The sequence below is a fragment of the Lepisosteus oculatus genome, chromosome 29 (assembly GCF_040954835.1).
Source record: "Lepisosteus oculatus isolate fLepOcu1 chromosome 29, fLepOcu1.hap2, whole genome shotgun sequence".
In the NCBI taxonomy this organism is placed as follows: Eukaryota; Metazoa; Chordata; class Actinopteri; order Semionotiformes; family Lepisosteidae; genus Lepisosteus; species Lepisosteus oculatus.
In genome coordinates, this window is record NC_090724.1 from 3,626,272 (window position 1) to 3,653,006 (window position 26,735).

Consider the following 26,735-nt stretch of genomic DNA (forward strand, 5'->3'; position numbering starts at 1 on the left):
TCTATACAGTGAAAGTCTTGCACACCATCAAACGCCTTTCAGAGCCTTTTATTTGCAATTCAGCAACACGTTACAATTTTGCTCATTATCAGGATGTGCTACATCACAAAGCTGTACCCAAAAATCCTTAGAGACAGCTGGAGATAGAACGACTTTAGTTCTGTCAGAGGGATGAGACAACCAACTGAAAACAATAGCATGCAGCAGACATGGATAGCTTTTCTCTTGCTCTTTTAAGGAAAAGCGCAGCCAAAAGATAACTTCAATTAAAATGTATAAAAATCAAACCACAACTACAATCCAAATTTAGAAAATCCAACCAGCAACAACTCCAAACAAAATTCATTGTCAATTGAAGGAATACAGCACGACTAGGCAATAATAAAGAAAAAAGAATATGTGGGATAAATGGCACAGAAGGAAAGGAGGAAAAAGGGAATTGTTTAGCATGCATCAATGTGGGTTGTAATAACCCGACCAGGTCATAAGTCCTATTCTTCTTGATTGAAAAGCATTAGGCTACATGACAATTTGTTTCAGTACTGCTGAAGAATCAGCAGAGCGTAACCTTTCCAATTCACATCTTGGCCTCCTGCGGCAGCAATCCGTTAATTCGGTTATTCAGTTGGTATTGTGCAGAGAAAGAAAAGAAACAACAGGAAAGAGCAGTTGGCACTTCTCAACGCTCATGCCAGCTGTACCCTCGTGAGACCAGTGTGGAGCAGCCGAAGACGACTGATGTTCATCTCCAAAACCTCAGAGCCACATCGTGCTTGGCTTTGATAACGACGCGCTGACTGACTGAGGGCCACTTGGGGGCTCTATGACAGAGCAGCTGAGGCCTGAGAATTCCCCAGGATGGCAGAGCAGAGTCTCAAAGGGCCATCAAAAGAACAGCAACAGTAATCAAATACCAGGCTTTTCAATCATTCGGCATTCTCTGGTTTCCTCAATCATTTTTATTGCTTAATTTTAAATTAAAAAATCATGCAAAAAGCAGTATACAGTAATACCTATGATCCCGTGCCTTCAAATTCTGAAACAAATTGCATTCTCCTAATACTTTTTTTTTAAAATAGGAGCAAAAACATACATAAACAAAGCACTGTACGTTTAAACCTGTGATTAAGCTTTAAATGATAAACAGTCAATCCACCTACTTATTAACATTTGTTTAGTTCTTATTTCAGTTACATAATTAAAAGGTATTTTAAAGTCCAATATTGGGATGGATAGTTGGGTTCAGTGTTTGACTTTAAGTGTGTTAAAGAGTGCCTTAATGACATGAAATCAGCGCATGGCTTGTAAATGGCCCTTTTTAACAGAAATGCACATGCATATTTATTCTCTATTACAGTACAACTCCACACTGAAACACAATTTCCTATTTTCCTGTAGCTTAGAGAGGCAACTCAGAGAGCTCAAGAGCCAAGCTAGAGATCCCTCCACCCGCCCTGGCTGAAGCTGCACGAGTCTTCACACTCTGGGGGTCCTGGGGGTCACACTGTGGTGGCTGTCCTTGGGGCTCAGGCCGCAGAAGTACAGCGCGGTGTCGCCCAGCGACGCATTGCGTATGACGAGCTGGCTGTTGAAGGAGCTGTTCCCCTTGGCGGCAAAGCGGACAGGACCGAACCCAGAGCCATAAGAAACGAGAGTACCGTTAGAGGGCTGGTAAGTAAGAACAAACTGTGGCTTCTCTCCTGGGATCTGTTTGTACCAGCTCACCCTGTGCTCTCCCTCTGCCTTCAGCCTGCATTCCAAAGCAGCCATTCGGCCTTCTCGAACAGACAGGCTGGTAGAGGAGGCCAACGGCTCTCTCGTTGACTGGATACCTGCAGAGCAGAACAACCGCACAGTTCACACAAGGGGACAAATCACCTCACAATCCACAAGACTTCTCTCCTGCCTTGATCATCCCAGTGTTGTAACCCCCACACTCTGAGTGCTAGCTGGGACCAATAGAGCCCCCTGATTTAAAGCAGATTTTAAGATCAAGCCACTTCCTAGACTGGTAATGCCTGGCTGACCTATATAGGGCAGATTTTCTCAAGTGTGGGAAGCCTAAAACTTTCCCTGACCCACAGACTTCTGCTTATTTGTAATATTACTGTACGTCTTGTCAGACAATCGATTTGAAAAACTCTGTGGTGTGAACCAAGTTATCATTAGTAAAAAATCCATTCCCGAGATTAAGAAGAAATGCAACTCGCAAATATTTCTATGATTTTTGAAATTCCCAGTGGATTAAGAATAGGACTGATTAACATGCATCAGTATAATATTATTATTATTCCTCTGTGTCTGTTATTGCAGCACATAGGTTACATGTCTACTCTAAGCAAAATCAACAAATAGGCTTCATTCCACTCTCGCCCTGTGTAGTCTGGTCTCCAGAATGTTCCCCCTGAATTCAGCTGGTGAAGCTTCTCACTTCTCCTGATCTGCTGTGCACTGGGGCTTCTGGTGCACAATGACTGACATGCAACAGCCAGGTCTGCACTGCAGTGGCGGATGAACGGGATCCCTTCTATATGCAAACTGTTTGGGTTCCTCTGAGGTCTAAAAATGCAATCATTATTAATTGAATTTACAACTACTGAAAGCTACTTAAAGGAATTTCATTATCATTTCATTAAAGCACCCTGTATCTCACTGGATGAACACTCTAAGCCAGGACTGTCAGACAGAGTAATCTTGTGGTTCCTGCCCCTGCCTCCAGATGGACATAATTGATGCACGTTTTGACTCTAGTAAAGCTGAAGATTTAATAGACAGGCTTAATTTCAGGCCTGGGTGGAAGTATTGATTTGTTTTCCCAGTTAATGAAATAAACAGATTGACTAAGTAAGTGTGGTCTTGGATGCAACAAACTGCTTCCAGGCAGCTCCACAACCCTCCCAAAGAGGGAGAAAATTGAAGTATGAGCTTATGGTTTCGGCTCTGTTCCAAATTCCATTACATTTCCTTGGAGAACTGCTTTTATAGATGACCTTCTGTATATGGTTTTATAAAAATATTATTTTACATGTCTATCAGAAAAATGTCTGTTATTATCTTGAGGGGAATATAGAAGGACTATCATTTTAAAGACCATCAAAGAGTAAATAATTATATTGAGCACCACCTAGGACAGTTTCATTGTTAGCCTTCTGTACAGCCAGGTCCTTAATTATATAAAATAATTCATTCTAAACTTAACAGACTGTAGGGAGATTCTGCCTTTAAAAAAGATTGGATAACGTATTGAACTTCCTCTCAGTATACTCATAGGTCTGACAGTGAGAACAAACACTGAGTAAATGAGTAAATCAAAACTTATTTCTTCACCTTAACAAGAACACACGACAACAAAGAACTCTTAGCAAATGCAGATTACTGAAGCAGCCAAATATAGTTGAACTGTTCTCCGGTAAGGGCCAGTGATTCTGAGGTTGTGTTATCAGTAGACAGTACTAGTCTGAACCCAAACAATTAGTTTAGAACTGGAAAAACTTACAGCTCAGGTAGGCAGCAAGACATGAAAGGAATCCCAGCTTTCCCTGCATTTCTGGTCTGGATTTTCTGCACCACGTTAAGGAGATCAGTGTACAAACAGGCAGTCCAGTGCAGCACACAACAGATATGAAAAAAGGAAGTTAGTACCTTGAGAGGCTGTACCAATCAGACTCTAGTAAATGGGCACCCAGCAGCTCAACACAGGAAATAACAAAACGATTATAGTGGGATTTTACAATGACTTGATCTTTTCTCAGCTTTTAGTGTTGCAAAAGATTCTCTGCTCTGATGAATAATATCTCTTTCAAAAAATACCTTAGGAGAAGCTCGAAGTAGACAAATTCAGACCTTCTCCATACGTCTCATGCTGCATTACGAATTCCATGCAGGAAAACGTTTTCCATTTGATAACTGAACACAGAAACCGAACACATGGACACTGAGCACAGACAGTGGCTCAGTGGACTGAATCAAGGTATACATTTCTCTGAAGCATTTCAGCTGAGTCAGTGTTCTGAAAAGGGACCTGCGCAGGCAAAGAAACTAAGTAAGATCGGGTGAGTGTGCCATGTTTGCAAATTGCTTCAAATATTCCAGATGCTCATGAGTCTTCCTTCTCAGAACGTGGAAGTTAAAGTTTATTTAAAGTTTAAATAATTTTAACTTCTCTCTTCATAGATTCTTTTAAGAAATAATGAATTATTTATTATTGTAAGTCTATTTCTGCTGTGAAAATACAGCTCTACATAATAAGAAGTATGCCTGAAGGAATTGGTGCTGGACTGGTTGTATTATGTTGCCCCCTACTGGAATTTAAATTTGCATCTTTATTAAAACTCCAGACCTCCTTATCGGATTTGTAATGAACTCACTGCTCATTTGTGTACAGTTGTGTACACCACACGCTGTAATTTTTGAATTTGTTAAACTTCTAGATACTGGGCTTTAAATTAGGCCTCTCTGTGTCAAACGTACAAATGGTTACGATGACAGAGTTGAATTTTATTGCAATTGAATTCTTGAAAAACCAAGGCTGGATGGATACGAGTTTAATACATTTTGAATAACTATTATTGAATTGATTTGAAATCTAATCTTTGTGTAAGACAGCATGCAGACGCAAGGTGGATAGTACAGTATTCTGGGTGAAGGTTGGCTGTCCACTGCCCTCTGCTGGTCACTAGTAGGACTGCAGAACATGTTTCTTTCCCCGTCAAACACCACATTCCATTTGATAAAGTAAGTTGAACAGTTTTATATCGTTTTGCAGTAATAAAACAAATTATGATTTTAATTATATATTTAAAATTACAGAAACAGAATAGACTGGGTCTATACTGCAACTTATAGCAAGCAAACATACACAAACCATATTAGAGAATATTTGCAAAGCCAGAAGTTTACACTGTTCCATACAATATTTGTTATATGAACCCTCTGCTTTTGTGATAGTGCTTGACATCTGGTCTTTATGCATGCTTGTAGTTTATCAGAGAAGGACTGCAATGTGTCCATGTTGGTTAGTGGCTGTTTAAACTGCTCAGCCCCCCACTATGACCCAGACGCTGTTCGTATCAGTTCTTTGTGAAAGCTAAGACAATCACATGAGCGTCCCCGTTTTCACTCGATGGATGTACGCTTGGCAGTGTCTTGAATAAAACCGAAGCTATCTACCTACAGAGAGGGGCAGATCCAGAGCTACTGTGCTATGTAGGAAAGTCATGTCTCATTGGAAAGGGAACTGGCTGAGTTGCAGCTCCACGTAGTGTAGTTGTTGTAGACTGCTCTCCCGCTCACTGTCAAACATGCAGCGGAGTTTTGATTTACAGCTCAAACATGGACTTCTCTCCAAAGAGACACTTTGCCCCAGGTTTGATCATTTCAGCATCTCATTTCTGTTTTCTCTTCCGACTCCTTTTGTTCTCTGGTCTCGTCTCAGCAAAGACTTTCAAGCAGCTGCTTCCTTTGCAAACTGTATATCTTACTGTACTTGAAGATACATTGGCACCTCAATCTCATTTTCAAGATCTTAGTAGTGACTTAATTCCTACAGAAATCTGTTTTCTTCTTGTATGGTCTTCTCATTCAATCTCATGTCCTTTTTCTTCTTCTGGTATTTCTGAACTTTGTCTTTATTTGACAAGAAAACAGTGTCACAACTTTTTTTCTGACTTAGAGGGTTTCTGGGAGTACTCTTTAACATCAGATAAGAAAGTGTTCATTAAGAACTCACTAACTTTATCAGAATAAACGTTTCAGAATCTTGTTAGTATTTGTCTGCTGTTCACTTCCTCCCACCCAAACCTGCTTTTTAACTCTCTCGTGAAGTATACCAGCCTCCACGGTGCAGTGAGCCCACCTGCATTAACCCACAAAAGGCAGATTATGCAAAATATAAATTTGTCACTCGCTGCTTTCAGCTGTCTGCCCTCCACTCTGCCAGGAAACAGAAGAACCCACAATTCCCTTTGTTGTGGGCCGCCTGTAGCCTAAAATACTTCTCTCTTCTCTTTTTACTCTCCTTAATTGCATTCCCCTCAATTTCCCCCTTGCCCTAAAGTGGGTGGCACAGAGCAGCTTCTCAACAATTACACCAATACCTTATTTAAGACATTTCTTATCCCTGGGCCTTGAGTAAGAGCAGAGTAGGAATGAGAGGAGCTTCTTGGCTGCAAGGTGGACAGCAGGGAAGAGTCATTGGAGTTTGCCTGTTCTGCCCATGTTTGTTGGAGTTCTCACCAGACACTCCAGCTTTTCAAACTACAGAGAAAGACTCAAATAAGCACAATAGGCCAAAGGGCCTTGTCTTATTAATAACCTTTCAGGTGTTCAGACTTTAGAGTATAGCCTCATACTACACCTTACGGAGCCGCTGTTGGAACCCATCAGAAACAGTGGCAGGGTAAGGTATAGGATGAGGCATGCAAGGAATGGCATGTGAGTGCCTTTTTTCCTCTGGCACAGTGTCCAAACCAGTCATACAGGACAAACAAACGAAAATGTACTAATCTGTTCCTGAATATCTTTAACTCTGCTGTAGCAATCTCTGATGTGCAATGGAACAAGTAAAGGCTCATTCCATACTGAAAGGTACAGAAAAGAAACAATGTTTTGGCTCTGGAGGCTTCCTGAGGTGTGAGGAGTCTTAGTCTCTTAGGTGGCAGTATGGCTCTTGCGTGACTCACAGCTAATCCTGTCCTAAGGAGGAGCCAGGCCCCCCCCGAGGGCTGTGGTCTGACATTAACACAGGCTGCGAGCAATCTTTCTCCCAGTCCAGATTGCTGGTGAAACTAATGCCTAAACAAGCCAAAAAGAGAACAAACCCTGTGTGCGAACGAAAAGAATGTGAGCATAACTAAATTTCTGTTCCTCAAAAGTAAATGGCAATCAATCTCCCTATTCTAAAAATGCTTCACTAACTAGGAGAAAGCATTTTTCACCTGAGAACTCCATGATAAGCGAAATCTGAACCTCCTTAAATAGGACGACAAGCTGGCTAAAACTAAACCAATGTTCAGATTCAGTCATGGAGACCAGATTCTGGTTTAGTAATCTGACCTTTGGTTTAGTCTTATTAATTAAACAGAGTATGGATAAGAAAGACTCTTATGTAAGAATGCTGTTCATTGACTGCAGTTCAGTATTTAATACAATCATCCCCCAGAAGCTGACAGATTGAACTTGCTGAACCTTAACACCTCCCTCTGTAACTGGAATCTGGACTTTCTGACCAAGAGCCCTCAGACAGTCTAGATCGGTAATAACATCTCCAGCACCATCACAATGTGCACCAGAAACCCCCCAGGGCTGTGTGCTCAGCTCACTGCTGTTCACATTGATGACTCATGACTGTACTGCCAAGCACAGTTCAAACTGCATCAAGTTTGCTAATGACACGACAGAGGTGGACCTCATTAGCAACAAGAATGAGTTACCATACAGAGATGAGGTGGACTGGTGCACGAACAACAACCTATCTCTTTATGTAAACAAAACAAAAGAGATAATCCCCAACTTCAAGAGGGCCCATGCTGATCACTCCCCACTGTACATCAATGGTGGAGATCGTTAGAAGCACCGTGTTTCTTGGTGTACACATTACAGATGACCTCACTTGGTCCCTCAGTACCACCTCCCTAGCCAAGAAAGCACAGCAGCGTCTCTATTTCCTGGGGCGACTGAGGAGGGCAAACCTTCCCCCGCCCATTCTTCCCACGCTCTACAGAAGCACCATTGAGAGCACCTCGACCAGTTGTGTCACTGTCTGGTTTGGGAACTGCAACACTTCAGAACACAAGACCCTGCAACGGATTGTGGAAACAGCTGAAAAGATCATTGGAGCCTCCCTCCCTCCCATTTCTGTCATCTATCACAAACGCTGCTTACACAGGGCCTCCAGTATAGTAGAGGACCCCTCCCACCTCTCCCATAAACTCTTTGCCCTCCTACCATCTGGGAAAAGATATCGCAGTGGACGGGCCAGCTCCACCAGACTCTGTTACAGCTTCTTCCCCCAGGCTGTCAGGCTCCTCAACACCCTGGAATCTACTGGCACCCCCCCCAGTTCTAGAAACAGGGTTTCAATCCCCCCCGTGTGTTGTGTAGATTGTATTATGTATTTGCCTAGTAATTTGCACTATGTATATCCGGTCTACAATGTCTATGTCAGTGTCCTCCCTGTATTTGCACCGTGGACGAGGAGGAACGATATTTCGTTCCACTGTATACTTGTATATGGCTGGAATGACAAATAAACGTGAACTTGAAGAGTAGAATACCCCTTTGAACATCAGTGTTTCCTGCTTTTGGCAGATGAGATGAGATCTATTGTGTGAAGGAAGGTTTTCAGGAGTGCAATTAGATAAGAACTGCAAACATTATAAATTAAATAACCTACAGGATTACCCAGATTGTAACAATATCAATATGGCTCTGAATGTCCTCTAAACAACCTTGTCTTTCTTGTGTGCTTGTTTTTTTTTTATCAGCACTGATCAAAGCTGTTATTTCAGTCTCTTGGTGACTCCTAATGAGAAGTGAGAGGGTCTAAATGTGCAGAAGCAGATGGCAGGGGAAATAAATCTAGCACCGTCACAGTGCACTGACTCATGAAACCTTTAATGTTGCATAAGTACAGTGTGCAAAATTAATCTGCGTTTAAAGAGCACTGTTTGCTGAAGGGAAGCGATTCCTACTACTTGATCTGATGTAAATACAACTACTTCTCTTTATGAATAGGCATTTATCAGATGCAAATGAATTGAAAAGCATGTACGATATAATAATACAGTACCACTTGATTAGATATAGTCATAAGAAGTGGGTGCCCACTACACTACTTGTGGAACCACAAGACCATCCATCAGAATACAAGATACTCCGATGCCGCAGCTGTATCACCCTGCAACTCACAGCTGGCTGCCCACTGAAGCTCAGCAGGTGTGAGCCTGGCCAGTACCTGGATGGGTGGCCTCCAGGAGCTGCTGGAAGAGGGGTCAGTAAGGGGGCGCTCACCCTGCAGTCTGTGTGGTAAACCCCCCTGAACAGTGATGGGGACCCTAGACTGTAAAAAATTAGCCTTCGTTGGGATGAGATGTAAAACCGAGGTCTGCAGAATGTCCTTTTCTGCAATAAGAGAGGTTACAAAAGGGGCACAGCTGTCCCATTTAGAGTGTTCATTTATTACCAGCTGGATGATCCCAACATTTCACCCAGCCTTCCAACAGAAGCCAGCGCACCAGCTTTGACAACATGGCTGGGTAGTGTTCCTCATTCCCACAACCCTCTGTGGAGAAACACGCTTCCTCATAGCCTCCCCTTGTGTTTTGTGCTTTGGAATTCTGAAAAAAGTCCACTTGACTTTGTATGAAAAAATATGGCAGATTAAACTGGAATACAGTTATTTTACAATCACTGAAACCGTGGTGCAGTCAGTACACTTTGTACTGCTGGCCTCTCCCATTCATGTTGAGGCGAACATTGGTCGTTGTAGTGGAAACAGCTCTATTTAAAAGGAGAAGTGTCAAACACCTACTTACCACTTACCGACCTGACAAGCCTTATCACTGCGTTATCTTATTTTTGTGGTTTTTTTAGAAACATTTGCACTTTTGCCAGCGGCTGGTAATATTCTTCACGATCAAGTATGATTTATTGTTTTTCAGATCAGAAATGATCTCATATTCTGCAAAACATGCTTGGATTGTTGTACAGACTTCTCAAACTATCCACCTTCCAGCCTTTTCATATCTTTCACCTGCTCTTCCTGTATTGAGTGGGCTTTAAGTTGGACCTGTTTGCACGAGACTGCTGGACTTGGAAGTAAAGTCTTACAATTCGATGAGCCTTTGTACATTAAAGTTAAATGAATATTTAATATTTTAGATCAGTTTATTTTATTGAATCAACTGTTACATTTCAGGCATTACACAGGCATTTTTTAATCTGTTTCAATTTATTTGCACAACAGGGTATTTTACCCATGTTACTTGACATAAGGCTAAAACTGCAATCTTAGCACCTTGGACTTGAGTCCTATCCACTCCCCCACAATGCAAAAAGGAGGGGAAAAAAAAAATCACACATTTTGTCCTTTTTGCATTGGTTTCTAGTTTTACAATGAGATAAAAATATACTATAACATTTTATTGCTTTATAATTGTCAATTATGGCTGCAGCTTTCTTTAAAACTTACTGACGTTATTACGGACATTTTGTTCACTGTATATTTGTAACATTTGCCATGTTTGCAAAGACATATGTATCTGTTCCATTAACTGGGAGACACTAGGAAAGAGAATGAATATCCTAATTCATGATCCTGATATTCTGAAATGAGTCTGAAAGTTCAATTCAAAAAGCTTAGAAAAAAATTACATCAGCCTTTGCTAAACAAATATTGAATTTCTAATTAGATGAAGGCTCAGCAAGACTATTGTGCCGGACAAAACTGAAGTCTGAATAAAGCAGAAGAAACTAGTTGGTAGAACTCAAAAGACACGTTATTCATTCGTAAACAAATTTCTAATTGTTGTCTATTTCCTCAATCTGTCATGACATATTTCCTTACAGAATTTAGGGGGTTTTCACCAAAAGCAGATGGCGTAGATAAACTGTGGGCTGTTTTTCTGATTTCACAGTACAATGAAATTAATCACCAGTGGAGTTCATTTCCCTAGAAACAGATGATTTATGCAACAGTGATTGGATCTTCATTTACAGGGAATTTTCTGAATGGACAAAGCACCACATCAAAGGAAATAGGGAATCTGTTGACAAGTAGACTTCTTTTGCTGACATGCCTGAAAGAGGTTGTAATGTTATGAACGAATCTATGAATGATGTTTAAATAAATTTCACTGAATAAACATGAAATGAAACAGGCAATACAGTTTGGCTTCTACTTAGTCACAGCATTTAGACCACTATTTGGTAAAATGGTTTTGATTTGAAACCTTTGTAGTAGATACTGTGTATGGAAAGGAATAAGCTAAGAAATGTACTCACAATGTGTACCCCCTTTTCTGTGTTGTCTCCAGACGTTAACTGAAACTGGGGTGGAGAAAATCTGAAATGTACAAACATTTAGAGTTGATACCCAGAAGCAGATTTGGTTTGGCACACTGAGTGCCGTTAGTATGCGGAATAGGTTATTGCCAGCTCTTGGTCTTGAATTTATTACACCAAGATGCTTGGATTTGGAGACTAGCTACGTAAACATGAGGTCCTCAGGCCTCCCAACTTTTTCTCCTTTAGGGTCTAGGTTGAGCACTGCTGACTCAAAAGGCATGGCCTGCACAATCTGCCTCAGGCCTGGGATTCATTGGCTCATTTTCTTAGAAAATGATATCATGCGGAATCATACAGCTTGTATTTCACATCAGTTTTGTTTTTTAAATCTAAGAGCTAATGTGTCTCCAAGACGCTCCAGATCAAACACTGACATCAGTCTATACCAGCTGTCTATACCTGTAATCCACTCACTTCTGTCATGCATACTAGAGCTTGGGAGCTCTTTGCATGCTTCTGGACACTAAAAGCTCTTTTTAGCAAAAATAACAAACAGCTATGCATCAACACGTCACTTTTGAATTGATAATGCTTAAAACAAACTCCTTAAACAAAAGAAATTGGTTGACAAGGAACTGCTCTGTTTGGTTTCTGAACAGAAGCCAATTTCCTGGAAAATTTTTTTAGAACATGTAAAATCCCCTCCAAATCTACCTCAGAGAAGGATTCACAACAGTGTTTTCACAAGGGGCAAGACAGTGTGATCAGTTGGATAACATTCACAATCTCTCAGGAACAGAATAGACTACAAGATCTGCGAACAAAACAAAATCGATTAGTGACAGGAAATGACCAAAACTCTCACATTTTATGCACAATGAAAATGCAACGGCCCATGTTGTATGCTGACATCTTCTCCATATGTCCTTCCATAATGTTATTCATATTTTAAATAGGTGTGTTTGTTTAATTTGCTTGCTGGAATATGCAAATACCCATAACCCTCTATTGGATAAAGTGGATATAAATAGATGGATGTTCTTTGGGATAACAAAATAAGAGATCAAGTAATGCGATTTCAGAAAAACAAGGTTCTCAGCCTTTGGTATTTCAGTTCAGGAAAAGTTGCCAAAATTAGTAGTTGGGAAAAAACATATAGGCTTTGTATTAGTAGAATAGTAGTGAAACTCATGGTTATGCCTTGTCTGTTTCTTCAAGATCGCCTGGTTGCTATGTGCGTGATCAAAGGTCTGTAAGGGCAGCTGCTCAGAGAATGACATGTTCTTCTTCAAGAATCAGCAGAACAGTCCAGTGAACCCTGGAACCCAGAAACCTGTCTCCATGTGCAACAGGTTACATCCTGGAAGGTCATCTCACTAATCCAAGAATATCTGCTCTTCAGCCCAGGAACATCACAGTAGTGTTTTTCATCTGCATTGAACTTTCTTGAACCTCAAAGGAGAATTATCCTCCACATCGACAAAATAACTGTCCATTTTGCAGCAGGACAATGCAAGACCACTTATAACCAGTATTTCAAAGGTGCAATGTATGGATGAAAACCACTTTTTTACACCATTTTTACCATGGTCAGCTTTTTCTTCCAACTTTTCCACAACCGGGCAATCTTCCACCAGCCGGCTGTGGCAGCCCACAGCAGTCTGTCCAGAGGCTGATCGGGACCGAGCGTCTGCACTGCCAGGATTGTTAATGCTCAGTAACTTTTCACGTTCATTTTCACATTAAATCATACTTAAACCTAAAAAATGTCTCCTGATGTATTTGCATTTTTGTTGGACCTCTGTGTTTAAAATATTCTGGTTAGTTCCATTAGACCTGAGGACCGTGGTGCTTTTCAGCATCAGTACCACTATATATTGTAACGTCCCGTGAGAGACCGAAACTCGGCACAGCTCAAGGTTATTCCAGTCCTTGTCCAACAGGTTTGCGCGTCTTCATTTCACATGCTTCACTCGTGATTGCGTGTCCTCCCCCACCCCACAAGTATAGATTCACTGACAATAGCCAGCTTGAAGTTCATTCACTTGTTTATGCACCTTTTTTCTGCATAGACACTCATTTTTACCGAGCTGAGCATGTACTTCAAATTGACGGCGCAGTTAACCGTTAACCTGGATTTTCAGGAGGACGACAGGGCTGTCATGAGAACAGTCACGAGGTATTATCAGACAGGAAGCGATGGAGGGAGGAGTTACTAAAAAAAGGGGGAGGTGTTACTGTTGTCTCCTTTTATAAGCGTCTACATAAGGGCTAAGGTATTGTCGTTTGATTTGTTTCCGTGAGAGGGTGCAAAAATGAACAACCATTTGGTACTAGCTGTTTTCGCCTTGTGCGCGGTGGAGATTAGTTACTCCAGACCGCCCTGCAGGTACCCCCCGTCGGAGTGGTGTAAGACTCGGCAGATCGCCTTGGAGTGTGGGGTAAGTTTAAGTTTTCACGGGCGACTACATCCCACTCATACCGGTGTCTCACGATAAGCCGCACGGTTGTACAGAGGGTTGCAAAAAAAATCCCTTTTTTTGCTGCTGTACCGGCTTTTGCAATGATTTTTTTTTTATATTTTAACGATTTTATCATTCATAAGTTTGTGCAGAGCGACGGGTTGTATTCGCATTGCTGTTGCTCTTGCTAAAGGAAAAAAAAACGAAAGTTAGCTAGAAACACGCCACGGTTTATTGAATGCATTGTATGCTTTTTCTCAGTCACTCCACAGACATTCGACATCTTCTGTGGAGATTTTATAACCTTCAGAAAAAAGGGTTAGAGAACAGTACAGTATAGAGCCCACTGTCTCGATACAGTTGGAGCGTGTTAGTTTCCCTTTGAAAACCGACGTGTTTGCGTGGGCGTTAATGTCAGTAAAAATGACACTGAAGAAAATCCCTCTCTGATTTATTTAAAGTTATCGAATTGGCTTTCTGACTGCAGTGACGCTGAAATTCCCCTTCGTTCCCTCTGGGACCTTTTCCATCGATTCCAAAACTGAAATCTCTAATTTAGGAAGGCAGTCTGGTTTTGAATAACAATGTTTCTGCCTTGCCGGTTGTTACTTTATTCAAAATAATAACACTCGCTTCTGCTAAGTTACTGAAGTCCCGGCGAGTGACGGAACTGGGGTATTGTGAAGTTTTCGGAAAGCAATACGATTATATTCTCCCCGGCCGTCAAACATCACTAAAGGGTACAGTTTCATCTTTTCAGAATTGCTTTTAAATGTGAGTGTATCCTCTAACTGCCGCATTAAGAACAATCGTTATACCCAGATTTAACCTCCTGTTTGTGGATAAAAGGTTTTGATAGAACCATCTGCAAACATGTTTGGCAACGAAAACAATGAATAGCGTGTTTGTTACTCTTTTTAAATACTTTATAGTGAGCTAGTAAAGGGAATATACCGAATGACTAATAATCGTGATGTTGATGAACTTTTTTTATTGGTGATTTTGCATTACATTACTTGTAAAAGTATAGCTATCCATTAATCATAGATGCACAGATTGTGCATCAGTTCCTCTCGATGTGGGTGGGACTTGCTTTTATCTCCCTGTGTGCAGGAGTTTTGTCCCAAACTGAATACAAGAGTCATGCATTACAAATACATCATAGTGATACTTACAGGCTATAGAAATCAACTGTAGAAATGTAGAATTTACAGCATGAAGGAAAGAATTTAGAAGTGTGCTCTGTTTTTCCCTGATATCCCAAACCGCTTAAAGTCATGTTTTTACCATAGCCTCTCTTTCAGGGTGTATTTAACAGGAAAGCAGAGCTATAAACGATCCAGATACCTGCAGTAATCTGGCATTGCTGTGGAGTTTCCTCTAAAGCATGTCTAACATTACTGCTGAGCCTCAGCAGCTAACGTTATCCCTTCTTGAGCTGCTGTTCAAGTAAAACTATTTTTCTGCAATTTCACTCACGAGATCAATAAAGTATCTATTTTAGTCACCAAGGGCCACAGTGTAGATTTGCCAGATCTCTTTAACTTGGCTTTTTACAGTCCATAAAGTAGGGTTAAATTGGACTCTCACCACCCATCCATTCTCTCACCACTTCTTTCTGAACCAAAGCTCAATTCAGAGTTCCAGGGGATCTGGAGCCTATATTGGCAAGCAATGTACACAAGTTAGGGTACAGCCTGGACAGGTCACCAGTCCGTCACAGGGCAGACACAGACACTCGAACCTTGGGTATTTCCAGAAGCTAATTAATCTACCAATATGATCTAGGACTATGAGGAAAAACCCACACAAATTACAGGAAGAACATGCAATCTCCACACAGATAGCACCCCAAGTCTGGAATTGAACCCAGGGCCCCAGCACTGGCGAAGCAGAAACTCGAAGCACTGCACCACTGTTTCGACCTCTAAGACGAAGTTCTAAAGAATAAAATCTCAAAAGTTGGTCAACCTATTCAATTACCTGCGATTAACTGCGATCTCACCAGGCTCTGTGGTGTCACGGGTAACTGTACCTTTAATGAAACTGATTCTCTGAAAATCTTCTGGGGGGGGAAATCCAATATACTTCTAGGTGTAGAAATGATTAGGTTAATTTATTGGGAACCAAGCGTAACAGACCCAAGACGGAGACCATGGAAACCAAGCTGAAAATACAACCCCAAGAGCCATGCCTGGCGTGAAAGATGCAATGCCGTTTTTGGTCTCCGCAGGTGGAAAAGCAGTGTCTGGAGTACGCTGGCACAGCTGCCCCCAATGTGGAGGTGGCCCTGTACTACGAGAGCCTGTGTGGCGGATGCCGGGAATTCCTGGTGGAGATGCTTTTCCCCACCTGGTCGATGCTTCACGACATCATGAACGTGACGCTGGTGCCTTACGGAAATGCTCAGGTAGACGCGACTTAAAAACGCGTTTTGGTTATCCTGAGTTTTTGGTTGCTTCTATTAAAATTGCCTGATGGTATATCTAAATAGTCAAGTGTTTTTTTTATTGTCCAGGTGCCGTTGATCAGAAATGCTCAGGCTCTGTGTTATAAATCATTGCTATATGACCATTGTTATCTCAGGATGAGAATTATTAACTATCTTGATCCTTGGCTTGATGAAAGGCACAATTTGAGATTATCTGCATGAAAAGAATGTCACAAGATTTAACTCGATGAGAGAAAAAAAAAAAATCGGTAACAGCATCCTATGATAGCTAATCTCACGTGATAGCATTCAGATTTTCTGCTTTATAGACAAGCAGGAAGATGTCATTGATGATCCCTCACATTTCTAAGCCCCTTCATTTACAGAGTCTTCAGTAAAGGACTTAACTAGCAAACTTGGAACGGTTTTTCTTAGTATTGTAAATTGTGTGCCATGTCTGGAACTGGAGGATCCAGCAGCCACACACAAATTGCATCTAATGAAATGGCAGCACTTGAGCTCTCGACTGAATTAAGGGTAAAAAAAAAACTCCTGGCATTTACAGTGCAGGGTTGATATCACCAGGACAGGTTAGAGCAGCTCTGTGAATATAATCAAATATTCAGTCCTTTCTTGAAGACCCTGTATATACAGTAAATCCATATATCATCAGCTTTAATGGACTGTCCCCCCTTGTCTGTGTGCTCACTTCCTCACACGTCTTCTCTGCCCCCAGGAGACGCTGGTTAAGAAAGAGTACAAGTTCACCTGTCAGCACGGCGAGGAGGAGTGCCTAGGCAACATGGTTGAGGTGAGCATTGCAGCCACACCTCATCCTGGGGGCTCCCTCCCATCCATCCCCTACAGCCGGGGGGACATAGACAGCACCGCAGGTCTGGAGCTGAGCCCAGTGCCCCAGCGCTAACTGCCGCTGCACAGCTCTCGCATTGATGCGCAGAGAGCAGCTGTCAGCATGTCTGTAGAGATGGCTGGCTGGCATTATTCTGCATGTACTTTTACACAGATTGTTTCTTGAAGGAAACAAGGCTGTCCGGTTCAACATGGTTTTGTAGTTTTTTCTATGGTCCCACATGCCTTAGGGTGGAGACATACCTTTAGTTTTTTGTTCTTCCACATAGTTCTCTAAAAGTCAATCTAATAAGACTTCAGGGAAGGTTGTACTCTGTTTAATTGATTTTATTACCTCCTGTATCCCTTCTAGACCTGCATCCTGCATTACACACCATATGCACTTTATGTCCTCTTCTGCATGGAATCGTCTAACGATGTCGTCAATTCTGCCCAAACTGTAAGTATCAATGCTGCCTTATTTGTCATTGTCAGGCCTGGGCCTGGTTGTTTCGATGTAGCTCATTCCCTCAATCGCACTCTTTCAGGCTACTGAGAGCCAAGCTGTGCCTCATGGGAGACTCCAAGACTGAGGTTCCTGACCTCACTGTAAAGGCTTAATGACCCCAATTAGTTGGATTATAATTAGACATCAACCAACCATTGATCTGATTGGTTAACCCATTGATTGAGTAGATGGAGTTTTTCCCCCTTTCAAAAGGACCCCAAAGGGTTTCACAAAGAATGGGATGTTCTTCATCAAAAGTGTAGCTGATATGCACTAGCAGATCAGGTCAAATATCCTCCAGTAATTGTTGTGTGCAGGTAAAGGTGAGAATTTACTTCCCCATTGAAGTAAGGGGAATAGGAATGCGAGATTAACACTTGTCCTCAAACATGACCAAGTAAGAACTCTTGTTACCCATCTTCAAAAGAATGGGTCTTGTTCACCATACGTACAGTAGTACACCATATTCCCCTAGTTTAAGAAATTTTTAATTTAATGGTTTAACTAAACATAAAAGTAAAAGTTCTGTTAGCTTTGAATGTTTTCTCAGATATTGGTGTTCATTTAAGATAAGCCATTGGTGACTCATACATGTCTTGACTCGCACTAAAGAGAAAACAAACTACTCCATGACCTCCGAGAGTATAAATTCACAAGCCCTCCCAACGAACTTACGTATAAAAGGCAATGACAAAACAGCAAACTTTTTCTTCCTCTTTCAAAGTGTATATAAAATGTTGAAAGGTGCATTGCAAATCAAGCTCAAATATTCTCAAAATGTATTATTTTTTGTACAAAATTTAATTGTACCTTGTATCTACCTCTTCATTAATTGAGTTTGTGATATTAATTTGTCAATAACCAACCCAAGTTTATTGAATAGCCCTTGACACTACAAGGAGCAGCTTTTACACACAGGATGCCAGTGCATAACTGCATGTCCTGTGAATTATCCCCATGAGGCTCAGCACTGCAAACGCCTGAATAACTATTTCCTGAAACGGTTGTCACAGTGCTGATTGTCAGGAGGCGAGAAGGGGAAGCTTGCCATTTGCAGATTAATATCGTTCTGCATTAAAAGGGGTGCTTCTGCTTTTACTCACTTGGTCTGTCGTTTGTTGTTTTTTGCTAGTGCAAATGTATTGATGCGTCACAAAGCCATTGCAACATAAATGCCATGGGGAACCAAGTACAGAGCAGAGTGCAAACAATGTGTGACCACCTTACAAGTAAGAAAAGAGCCAACGCCAAAGGGAAGAGAAGTGCTCCTCTAATGCCCAGCTTCTGTCCTGAAAGACCACTGTTCACCATTTGGCAGTGAGCCCTAGCAGCTTCATTAATTGATAATGGAGAACATCCCTCCCATTGTGTTTAACCATTGACTACATGCATTTGCCTGTACTTCTGATCGCCTCAGATCTGCACTGCTGACATCACACCCCGTCTTGGCGGTTTGTAGTGTCAGAAAGTAGTTCCTATTTAAGTGTCACAAAACGGCCCCTGAACGCCACAGTATAAAGCTCTCTCAGTGCATTGCTGAAATGTTGTTTGCATATGGTTTATAGGACTCTCTGATTAACCTGTGGAGATGTTTGCCTTTGATATGCCTTCTATAACTAAGCAAAAAATGAAAATGTAACATGCAATGCAAGTATTGTATAAGTGCAGTGCCAAAACGTGGATTTGAATAGGACCAGGCAAACAATCTTTTGTGAAGGAATGCCTTTTGCATGAAAATCTAGACGGGGCAAAAGATTGACCGATTTGACTACGTTGAAGTGCTTTTTGGCCAGCCGGGCGGCCATAGCATGACCCGCAGACGTGTGGAGCGTCACGATCCTCAGCCCTCCTCTTAAGGGTGCTTCGACCCTCTCGTATTTTAGTTCATTATGTCCACCTGCCCCGTTTGCCCATTATTTAAAGCAAGCACTCCCTATGCTTCCTTTCTGGACTCGTTGGCCTGTCAACCCTTCCTAATCCTGCTGTATCTTCCCCGATGTCTGTCTCCATTTACTTCTGGATTATAGCATCTACATAGGGCCCTGAACTACACTTCACATTCCATGAAGTGATGGAGCTTTCAGTCCTGTGCAGATGGGGAACTGCTGATCCTGTCTGTGATTCCCCAACAGTGCCTGAAGCTGTATGACCCCTCAGTGGAATGGGGCAAAATCATGTCCTGTGCCAACGGCACCCTGGGTAACCAGCTGATGCACACCAACGCACAGATGACAGACGCCCTCAAGCCTCCCCATCAGTATGTGCCATGGGTGACCATCAATGGGGTAAGAGACATCAGGATAATCCACCCATTTAATCAGGGCTTTGCTGTCCCTTCTTCTGAAGAGGGTTCAGCTCAAACTTCAGCTTGCCCTTGCAGTCTTTTCTCCCATTTCTCTCTCTGCCGAGACTCTCTAACTGAGATGTCCCATTTCACACTTCTCCTTATAGCTTCCTCTCCCCCATAAAATGTTCTTTGTGTACCAGTTCTGCTTTTAAAGCCTGCTGTGCGTATTCCCTGCAGGAGCACACTGAAGAGCTCCAGAACAAGGCCATGGCATCACTTTATACCCTGGTCTGCAGTTTATACAAGGTGAGTCAATTGCAGGAAAACTGAGCTTTTTTTAAATCTAGATTTAAAAAAACATGGCTGCTGAAACACTATTAGATACAACTAGGTAATGCCTTTACACAAGGTATTTAGTAAACGACTACAGAAGCATGGACATCACACGCCAGAGTCTGTGGTAAGAGCCTATGTATAGGAGTGTCCACTAGGGGGCACTGCCATTATGCTCATAGCTTTACTTGGCCATTAACAATAGTAGGTAAATTACCTCATTCCAATTTTTCCCTTTAGAATTTTTAGGGAATTCAGCTCTTGAAACATACTCCTACTGACTTATGAAAATATAGGAATGCAAGAAGGATGGATGTTTTTCTTGGATATGAGCAAAGTAGGAGGGAAACTCCCCTGTTCTAGTTTTTCCTGTGGAAATTCCCTTCAGGGGATTTTGTTGCTAAAATGAAAGTAAATTAAGAAATGTAAAAAGAGGGGAACAGTGAGTTCTACCACTTGGATCTCAACCAACAGTTCCCCAAGTCCCGCAAAGTAAAGGAGTGCTTCCTCTGCTCAAGTTTTATTTCCCCACATGGAGTCCATGTGTATACTCAGGTTTGTTTCACAGTTAATGAAGATATCTGCTTCAGTCCCCTGGGCTGACTGTCAGTGCCTTTGAGGATTTTGAATACTTGTGGTATCAGGTTCCCCTATGGTCTTCTCTGTTGAAGACTAAAAAGCTTTAGTTCCTTCAGGCTGTTCGTGGAAGCAGCTATTTAGAAATGGGGTCCTTTTGTAAGGGTGTAATTGGAGAGCCAATTCATGTCAGTTTTAAAAAAAAAGTTGATTTTCATTTGTTTGTATTTTAGGGAGAGAAGCCACCAGCCTGTACAGGAACACCAACAAAACCACTCAAAAAGTACTGTTGAAAAGGGATCTCATTTACATGCAGACATCATTCCAAAGCTAGTTCTTAAATCCTCATTGCTTGGTTTAAGAATTAACTGCTCAAGTGATACTCGAGCTTAATAACAATTACATCTCATACCTTTGTAAATGTAAATAAATGATTGATGGTTTTGATTTTGTCTTTTCTTACCAAGATTTAATAGTAAAAAAATAGTCAAAGCTTTGCCCTGATTTCTACTAGATCTATACCAAAGGAGTCTAATACAGACCAGGAGTTTATTTCACACATCAGACCTTGTGAGCATTTGATCTGGGAGACTTGGGGAAACCAAGGCAGTGTTAATAACAAATGAATACCTACATAAGTGTTAAACATGAAAGGTATAATGCAAGTTACACCCTGTTACACAGCACAAGAGAGTGCGATACATCATGCCAGTATTTTATTTTGTCAAGTTGGCTAAGTGACAAAAACTGCCTTTTAACACAAAGTGGCCTACTGCTGCAGGGGGAGTACAGGCACTCAGAATAAAGAGAGAATGCCTTACCAACCTGGTATTGCATTTCGGAATTAATTCCCAATTGACTTCTCATTAAAAGGATTACAATGTTAGTTATAACAACCTGGGTGAGGGCAGCAGTGGAAAAGATCTTTAAATTCAAGGTCTTTTAAATTCTAAGGAGGTTGCTCTACTCTAATTTTAGAATCTAGACCATCCTGCTTCAAAAGCACCTTACAGCATTGTGATAATCTACTTTTTGAGCATGTCAAGATTTTTTTTTTATGTAGTTTTAAAATGCGTTACTAAAGACATAAGTTATAGAACTGAGCCTGCCTAAAACTCTGTGCAAATATTTGATGGCACTTATTCTACCTTAGGGTAAACTTTACAGAGAAGTGATCTATAAAAAAAAAAAGTTGAAAACTTCATAAATGGTTATTAAAAATTAGGACAATTTATTTCAAGGCAAGAAGTTTTCAAACAACCTCTCAACCATCAGAACTATTATGAACTTTGGTGCTGCAGTAATTTGATTTCTAAGATACTCATGTGATTATATACAGTAGATGCATCACAGTTTTGACTAGATCTTCATCAGCATTAGAAGTAGAAGGCTTTTAGATCATAACCATGATTGCATTCTAGATTTATATAGTTGAATCCAGGGGTATCTAAACTACAGCCTGCATGTTCATTTAGAATTAGAATTACATTTGGCCCGATATTATATAGGGTACTATAGCCACCACTATATAGAGGCCCAATATAGGGCAGAGCAGTGGCTGCTGGTTCAAGTCCCGCAGCCGGCAGAGGAATCCTACTCCACTGGGCTTCTGCACAAGGTCCTTAACCCCCAACAGCTCCAGGGGCACTGTATAATGTCTGACCTGCACTCTGACCCCAAGCTTCTCTCCCCATCTGCATCTCATGGAGAGCAAGTTGGTACGAGGAAAAACTCCTAATACAATAAATTGTATATGGGTAATAGTGATCTTAAGTAAAAATTGCAGTTCCCATTTTGAACACTGGGTGCCATCCTTGCATAAAATCACTTTACAAGAACTGAATAGAAAACCTCTCCCCCTCTTTACCCTCTTCAAAACTTGAATTCCATACATTAACAAGCTTTTCAAAATGGCAGAACCAAGGAAATGAAGAAGTGACTGAATGCAGAAGATTCAAGCCACGCTGGCACAATGAACCCTTTTTCACCAAGTTCAGTGGCAAGTGTCCGTTTATTTTGCCAAGAATCGGTTGCTGCATTGAAGGAAGATAACGGTCTTATTATCATAAGTCTTTGTTCCCACTGCCAGAATTCTAGAGGAGCTTGGAAAAACCCAGATTTCCACAACAGAGGTGCCATGCCAAAAGAATGTGGAGTTTGGTCGGCATACACATGCGAGCAAACATTTTCTCTAATGATGCTAAACAAGAGCCGAGCGAGATCGAAGATAAGACGGGCACCTGTGGGATGTGCGACCTTCAGAACACACCTGAAGAAGGCTCCACGGCCAAAACGTTGCCTTCTCTTTCTCCCCCCAATAGAATAAACCTATTACTTGTTCCTTTGCAGCCTACGGATGCCGACACAGCTCCCCACCTGAACTACCTCCGAGATGTGCTCCATATCTCCACTAACACTTGACAGCGATTCTTCAGTCAGGCACAGCAGCACTACTCCTATCAGTAGACTTATCACTAGAGAGTGAAATCTTACAGTAGGGCTGGACGATACGACCTCAAATCAATATCACAATCATTTCACACATTTACTTTGATAATGATAAATGAACAAAAAAAAATTGAAATCCCTTGAAATTATGATTACATGATATACTGAAAGTTTTAAATATGGGAAACTATTGGCTTCGTAAAGGTCAGCACTGCACTAGGAGAAAAATTCAGGGGCACAATGCACCTCCTGTCAAGGGTTTGAACGGGTCTTTTGAAACCACTATGTTCCACTGCAGCTAGGGGGACTATGTCCTTCACTACATAATATGCAATGTCATTAATTCTCTCGTTCCATCTACGTGAAACTTGCATATTGAGTGGCAATAGTAAATGCTCGAGTTAGAGAGCTGTTTGGGGGAATCACTTTGGCCATGAATGTGCTTGTCAGTGTTTTTTTTGGCCATGCACTCTTCGTATTCCATGACATGGTTGCGTTTCAAGCGATGAAACAAGTTGCTTGTTACGTCTGGGCGCAGAAATGGGTTTTCCCCTACAGTTTACATCTGACTTCGTTCAGAATCCTGTTAGCTGAAGCCAAAACGTGACCAAATGATCGACACTGGCTCTTTAGATACCAACTCGTCTTCATTTGTACTTGACTGGGGTTCAGAATAAGCGCTCATGTTGTCTCATGCCCGGCCAGCTTTGCATTTTGAATGAAGAATGAAGGTTGGAGGCAGAAGCATGTGACTGGATGGTGTAGTTTAAGGGTACCTTACAAGTGCTGTAGAGGTCACCATACTTCCAGAGTCTAAAAAGACCTTGACAGGTTCTCCCTCATCTTGATTTTAGTAATGTGGGGATCCTCACAGGACGGGATGCTCGAGGTGAGGTAGTTACACTTTGCTTCCTCGCTGGTGTCCACTTGCATAGGTTCACACAAGCTGAGTGAATGGCTGGCTAAATATCCCTCTTCATGACAATTAAAGCAACTTAAAACTGGTCTTTCACTGTTGAGTGCATTTTGCATGACCAAGTACCTAGAAGTGTTTTCCGAGTCAGAACTGTCTAAAGCTTTTTTAGAATTTATATTTGAAGCTGAAGTTGACTTCAAACACTCATTCATACAGTCTTACAAGGACTTAGCAGGGATGTTTTGGTCATTAATTTGCATTATGCTTGACAGATTTCCTTTTTCAGGTTACCAAAGTTCCAGTGTGTGGTAGTGTCTATGCACTGTAATAGAGTGCAAGCCTGAGTGCCAATTTTTCCCCATCACCACATCAAAATGGCAAGGAACAAGAAAGTTACATAAATGAGATGTTACACACCACACTTTTCTTAATATGCCCAGGAGTTCCTCTCCATTTATCTTCCAAACCCAGTCCATAATCCATTCTTTCAGTCCTTAAAATCTATCCAAGTTCCAAAGTCTGCAAAGCGACTAATCCTTTCCCCCCCCCACCTTTCATCAGTCCAGTATTCTTCAATCCTTTCATAAACATCAACCCGATTCCTCCATCTCCTCCAAAACTCATTCAACTTGCCAACTTCCACAGTGGTTCATCACTTCCAGGGCATGTATATTTCACTTCCTGGTGAGGCTCACCTGTGTCTCGTTGTTTTGCTGAATAGATCCTTTCCATATGCAGGTCAGCTGGTTCTTCTTGGTGGCCATTTTGCTCAGGTCTGTCGCATATATGAAGTACTGTAGGTCATTCCAGAAATACCCATCACAGATGACCCTTCCCCTGTTCATTTGTATTCCCTTCCACCAAGATCAGCCATGTCCTCACATCTAGGAAAAAAAAACAATGCATTTGAGGGACCATCTATTACCTTGTTTTCCAGACCTATAAACCATTTGGAACTGAAACCTTTGAAGACTAAGGCCCCCCCATCAAGTAATTCAATCATTTTTGTCCATATTTTAACATCCAGGTTAATGGCACATGAGCTGTATACAATATAAACTCTTTCCAATAGATACCTTAAATAGTTAAGGGCCCATTTTATTGCAAAACATTATTTTTCTATTGTAGAATGTTTCTCCACGGGGTTTAATTGGCTGAAAGTATAAAATAGGGTGCTCCAGTCCATCAATTTCTTGTGATAGTATGGCTCCAATTCCAGTGTCGGAAGTATCAATTTGTACCATGAATGTTTTAACGTTTGGCACCTGTAAAACCGGTTGAGAAGGGAAAGTAGTTTTTAATTCTTGAAGGGTTATCCAACCTTGCGTTTCCAGAATTCTCAATCCCGAGCAGCGGCTGTCCGTATCCTCCACCAATTGTGGAGTCACCGGGGAAAACGCTTATGTAAATGAGATGTTACTCACGCCACACTTTTCTTTCTTCTCCGTTTCTTCCGTCAGTTTATCTTCCAAACCCAGTCCTTAATCTATCCGAGTTCCAAAGTCCGTAAAACAACCAATCCGAGCCACATTCCGTAAACCTTTCGTCAGTCCGTTATTCTTCAATCCCTTCGTAAACACCAACCCGATTCCTCCATCTCCTCCAAAACGCATTCAACTCACTAACTTCCACGCCGGTTCACCGCATTTATAGTTCGTATCCTGATGAGGCTCACCTGTGTCTCGTTGTTTTGCTGAATAGATCCTTTCCATATGCGGGTCAGCTGGTTCTTCTTAGGGGCCAAATTGCTCAGGTCTATGTCGTGTATATTAAGCAGGTCGTTCCGGAAATACTGTACCTGTCATGGATAACCCTTCCCCTGGTCATCTTACAGCCTGAAATGCGCAATAAATCATTTTTATAACAGACGTTCATTTGGTCATTTTTACGTTGAAGGTTGAAGTTAGGAGTGCAATTTAATTGAGCTATTTATGTACCTGAAGAATCCTTTTTGGATGATAGATGGATGCAAAAAGTCACAGCACAGTTCAGCGAAGGTTTGGAATAAGTTTTAATTTGTTATGAAGAGGGGCATTTTCTGGAGAACACTTAAGCAGATGCAAACAACATGAATCTCCCATTGTGCTCTGAATCCAAGTAGTTTTCCAGTATGTTTAATAGTCCAAGTACATCTCTGGTATGTTATTATCATGAACAGGATGATTAGAAATGACCACTGCATGTACATTAAAATGAAACAAGATACTTCCACATAAGGCACAATGGCTGTTTCTGATAATGTTATCCCCATATTTACAGGTAAGTTGAAAATCACTCAGGCCAAGTCAGGAATGAACCCCTAATATGTTTTTTAGCAGTAAGAAGACCCAAAAAGATAAAAAGTGTTTAAGCTCAGGATGTCAGAATTGAAGCCTAAGTGTCATGACCTCAGCGCACCTGTCTCTGCAGAAGTGAATTATCTCGGGGCCACTGAAATGACCCCAGAATGGTGACTGGGTCAGGTTAAAAACACGATCCATTCTCCCTGCTCACAAAGCTTCCTCATGGTCTCTGATTGCATCTCCCTAATGAAGTGGGGAACCCCTGGGGCAACATTCACAGTCACCAGAAGACAAGCAGGCAGCGGATGCCCCAGTTGGCATTGTTCCTGCTATTCCATTTGCCACATGTGGTTGATCGCGGAAAGGTGAGTGCTTCTCCTTAAATGAAAATTGACATAACCACAATTCACCCCGCCCAGCAGCACTAAGGAAAATGTATGTCTGTCTGCACTGTGAACAAAGCCCTTTGACTGAGCACTGCCCTTGATTGATTCTGCATTGTTGTTCTCCATAATCATGCATGTCTGCAAGTCCACGTTTTCTTGTAAGGCTCTCAAGCTAGCAAAAATCCATTTGATATGTCAGTCCCATCCATATATATGGAAAGGGACTTGTTCCAGATCTTTAGTATGCTACAGT

At 41.5% G+C, this 26,735-nt stretch overlaps 1 protein-coding gene and 1 long non-coding RNA gene across 5 annotated transcripts; one reads left to right on the forward strand and one right to left on the reverse strand.

The window, feature by feature from the left end:
- Positions 1-32: 32 nt before the first annotated feature.
- LOC107079690 (uncharacterized) lies at positions 33-25,432 on the reverse strand. Of its 4 annotated transcripts, XR_011183984.1 has the most exons (6): positions 25,239-25,432; positions 24,510-24,698; positions 11,719-11,818; positions 11,002-11,062; positions 3,497-3,561; positions 33-1,832 (listed from the first exon to the last, which is right to left on the reverse strand). It is a non-coding gene; the product is annotated as an uncharacterized lncRNA (long non-coding RNA). The 4 variants fall into 4 exon arrangements; XR_011183986.1 differs by lacking the exon at positions 11,719-11,818; XR_011183985.1 differs by lacking the exons at positions 11,002-11,062; positions 11,719-11,818.
- ifi30a (IFI30 lysosomal thiol reductase a) lies at positions 13,264-20,897 on the forward strand. The gene is made up of 7 exons (XM_006639943.3): positions 13,264-13,445; positions 15,700-15,876; positions 16,634-16,708; positions 17,120-17,206; positions 19,387-19,539; positions 19,779-19,847; positions 20,684-20,897. Exons 1-7 carry the CDS (start codon positions 13,320-13,322, stop codon positions 20,741-20,743), a joined length of 747 nt encoding a protein of 248 aa, XP_006640006.1. The 5' UTR covers positions 13,264-13,319; the 3' UTR covers positions 20,744-20,897.
- Positions 25,433-26,735: the final 1,303 nt, after the last annotated feature.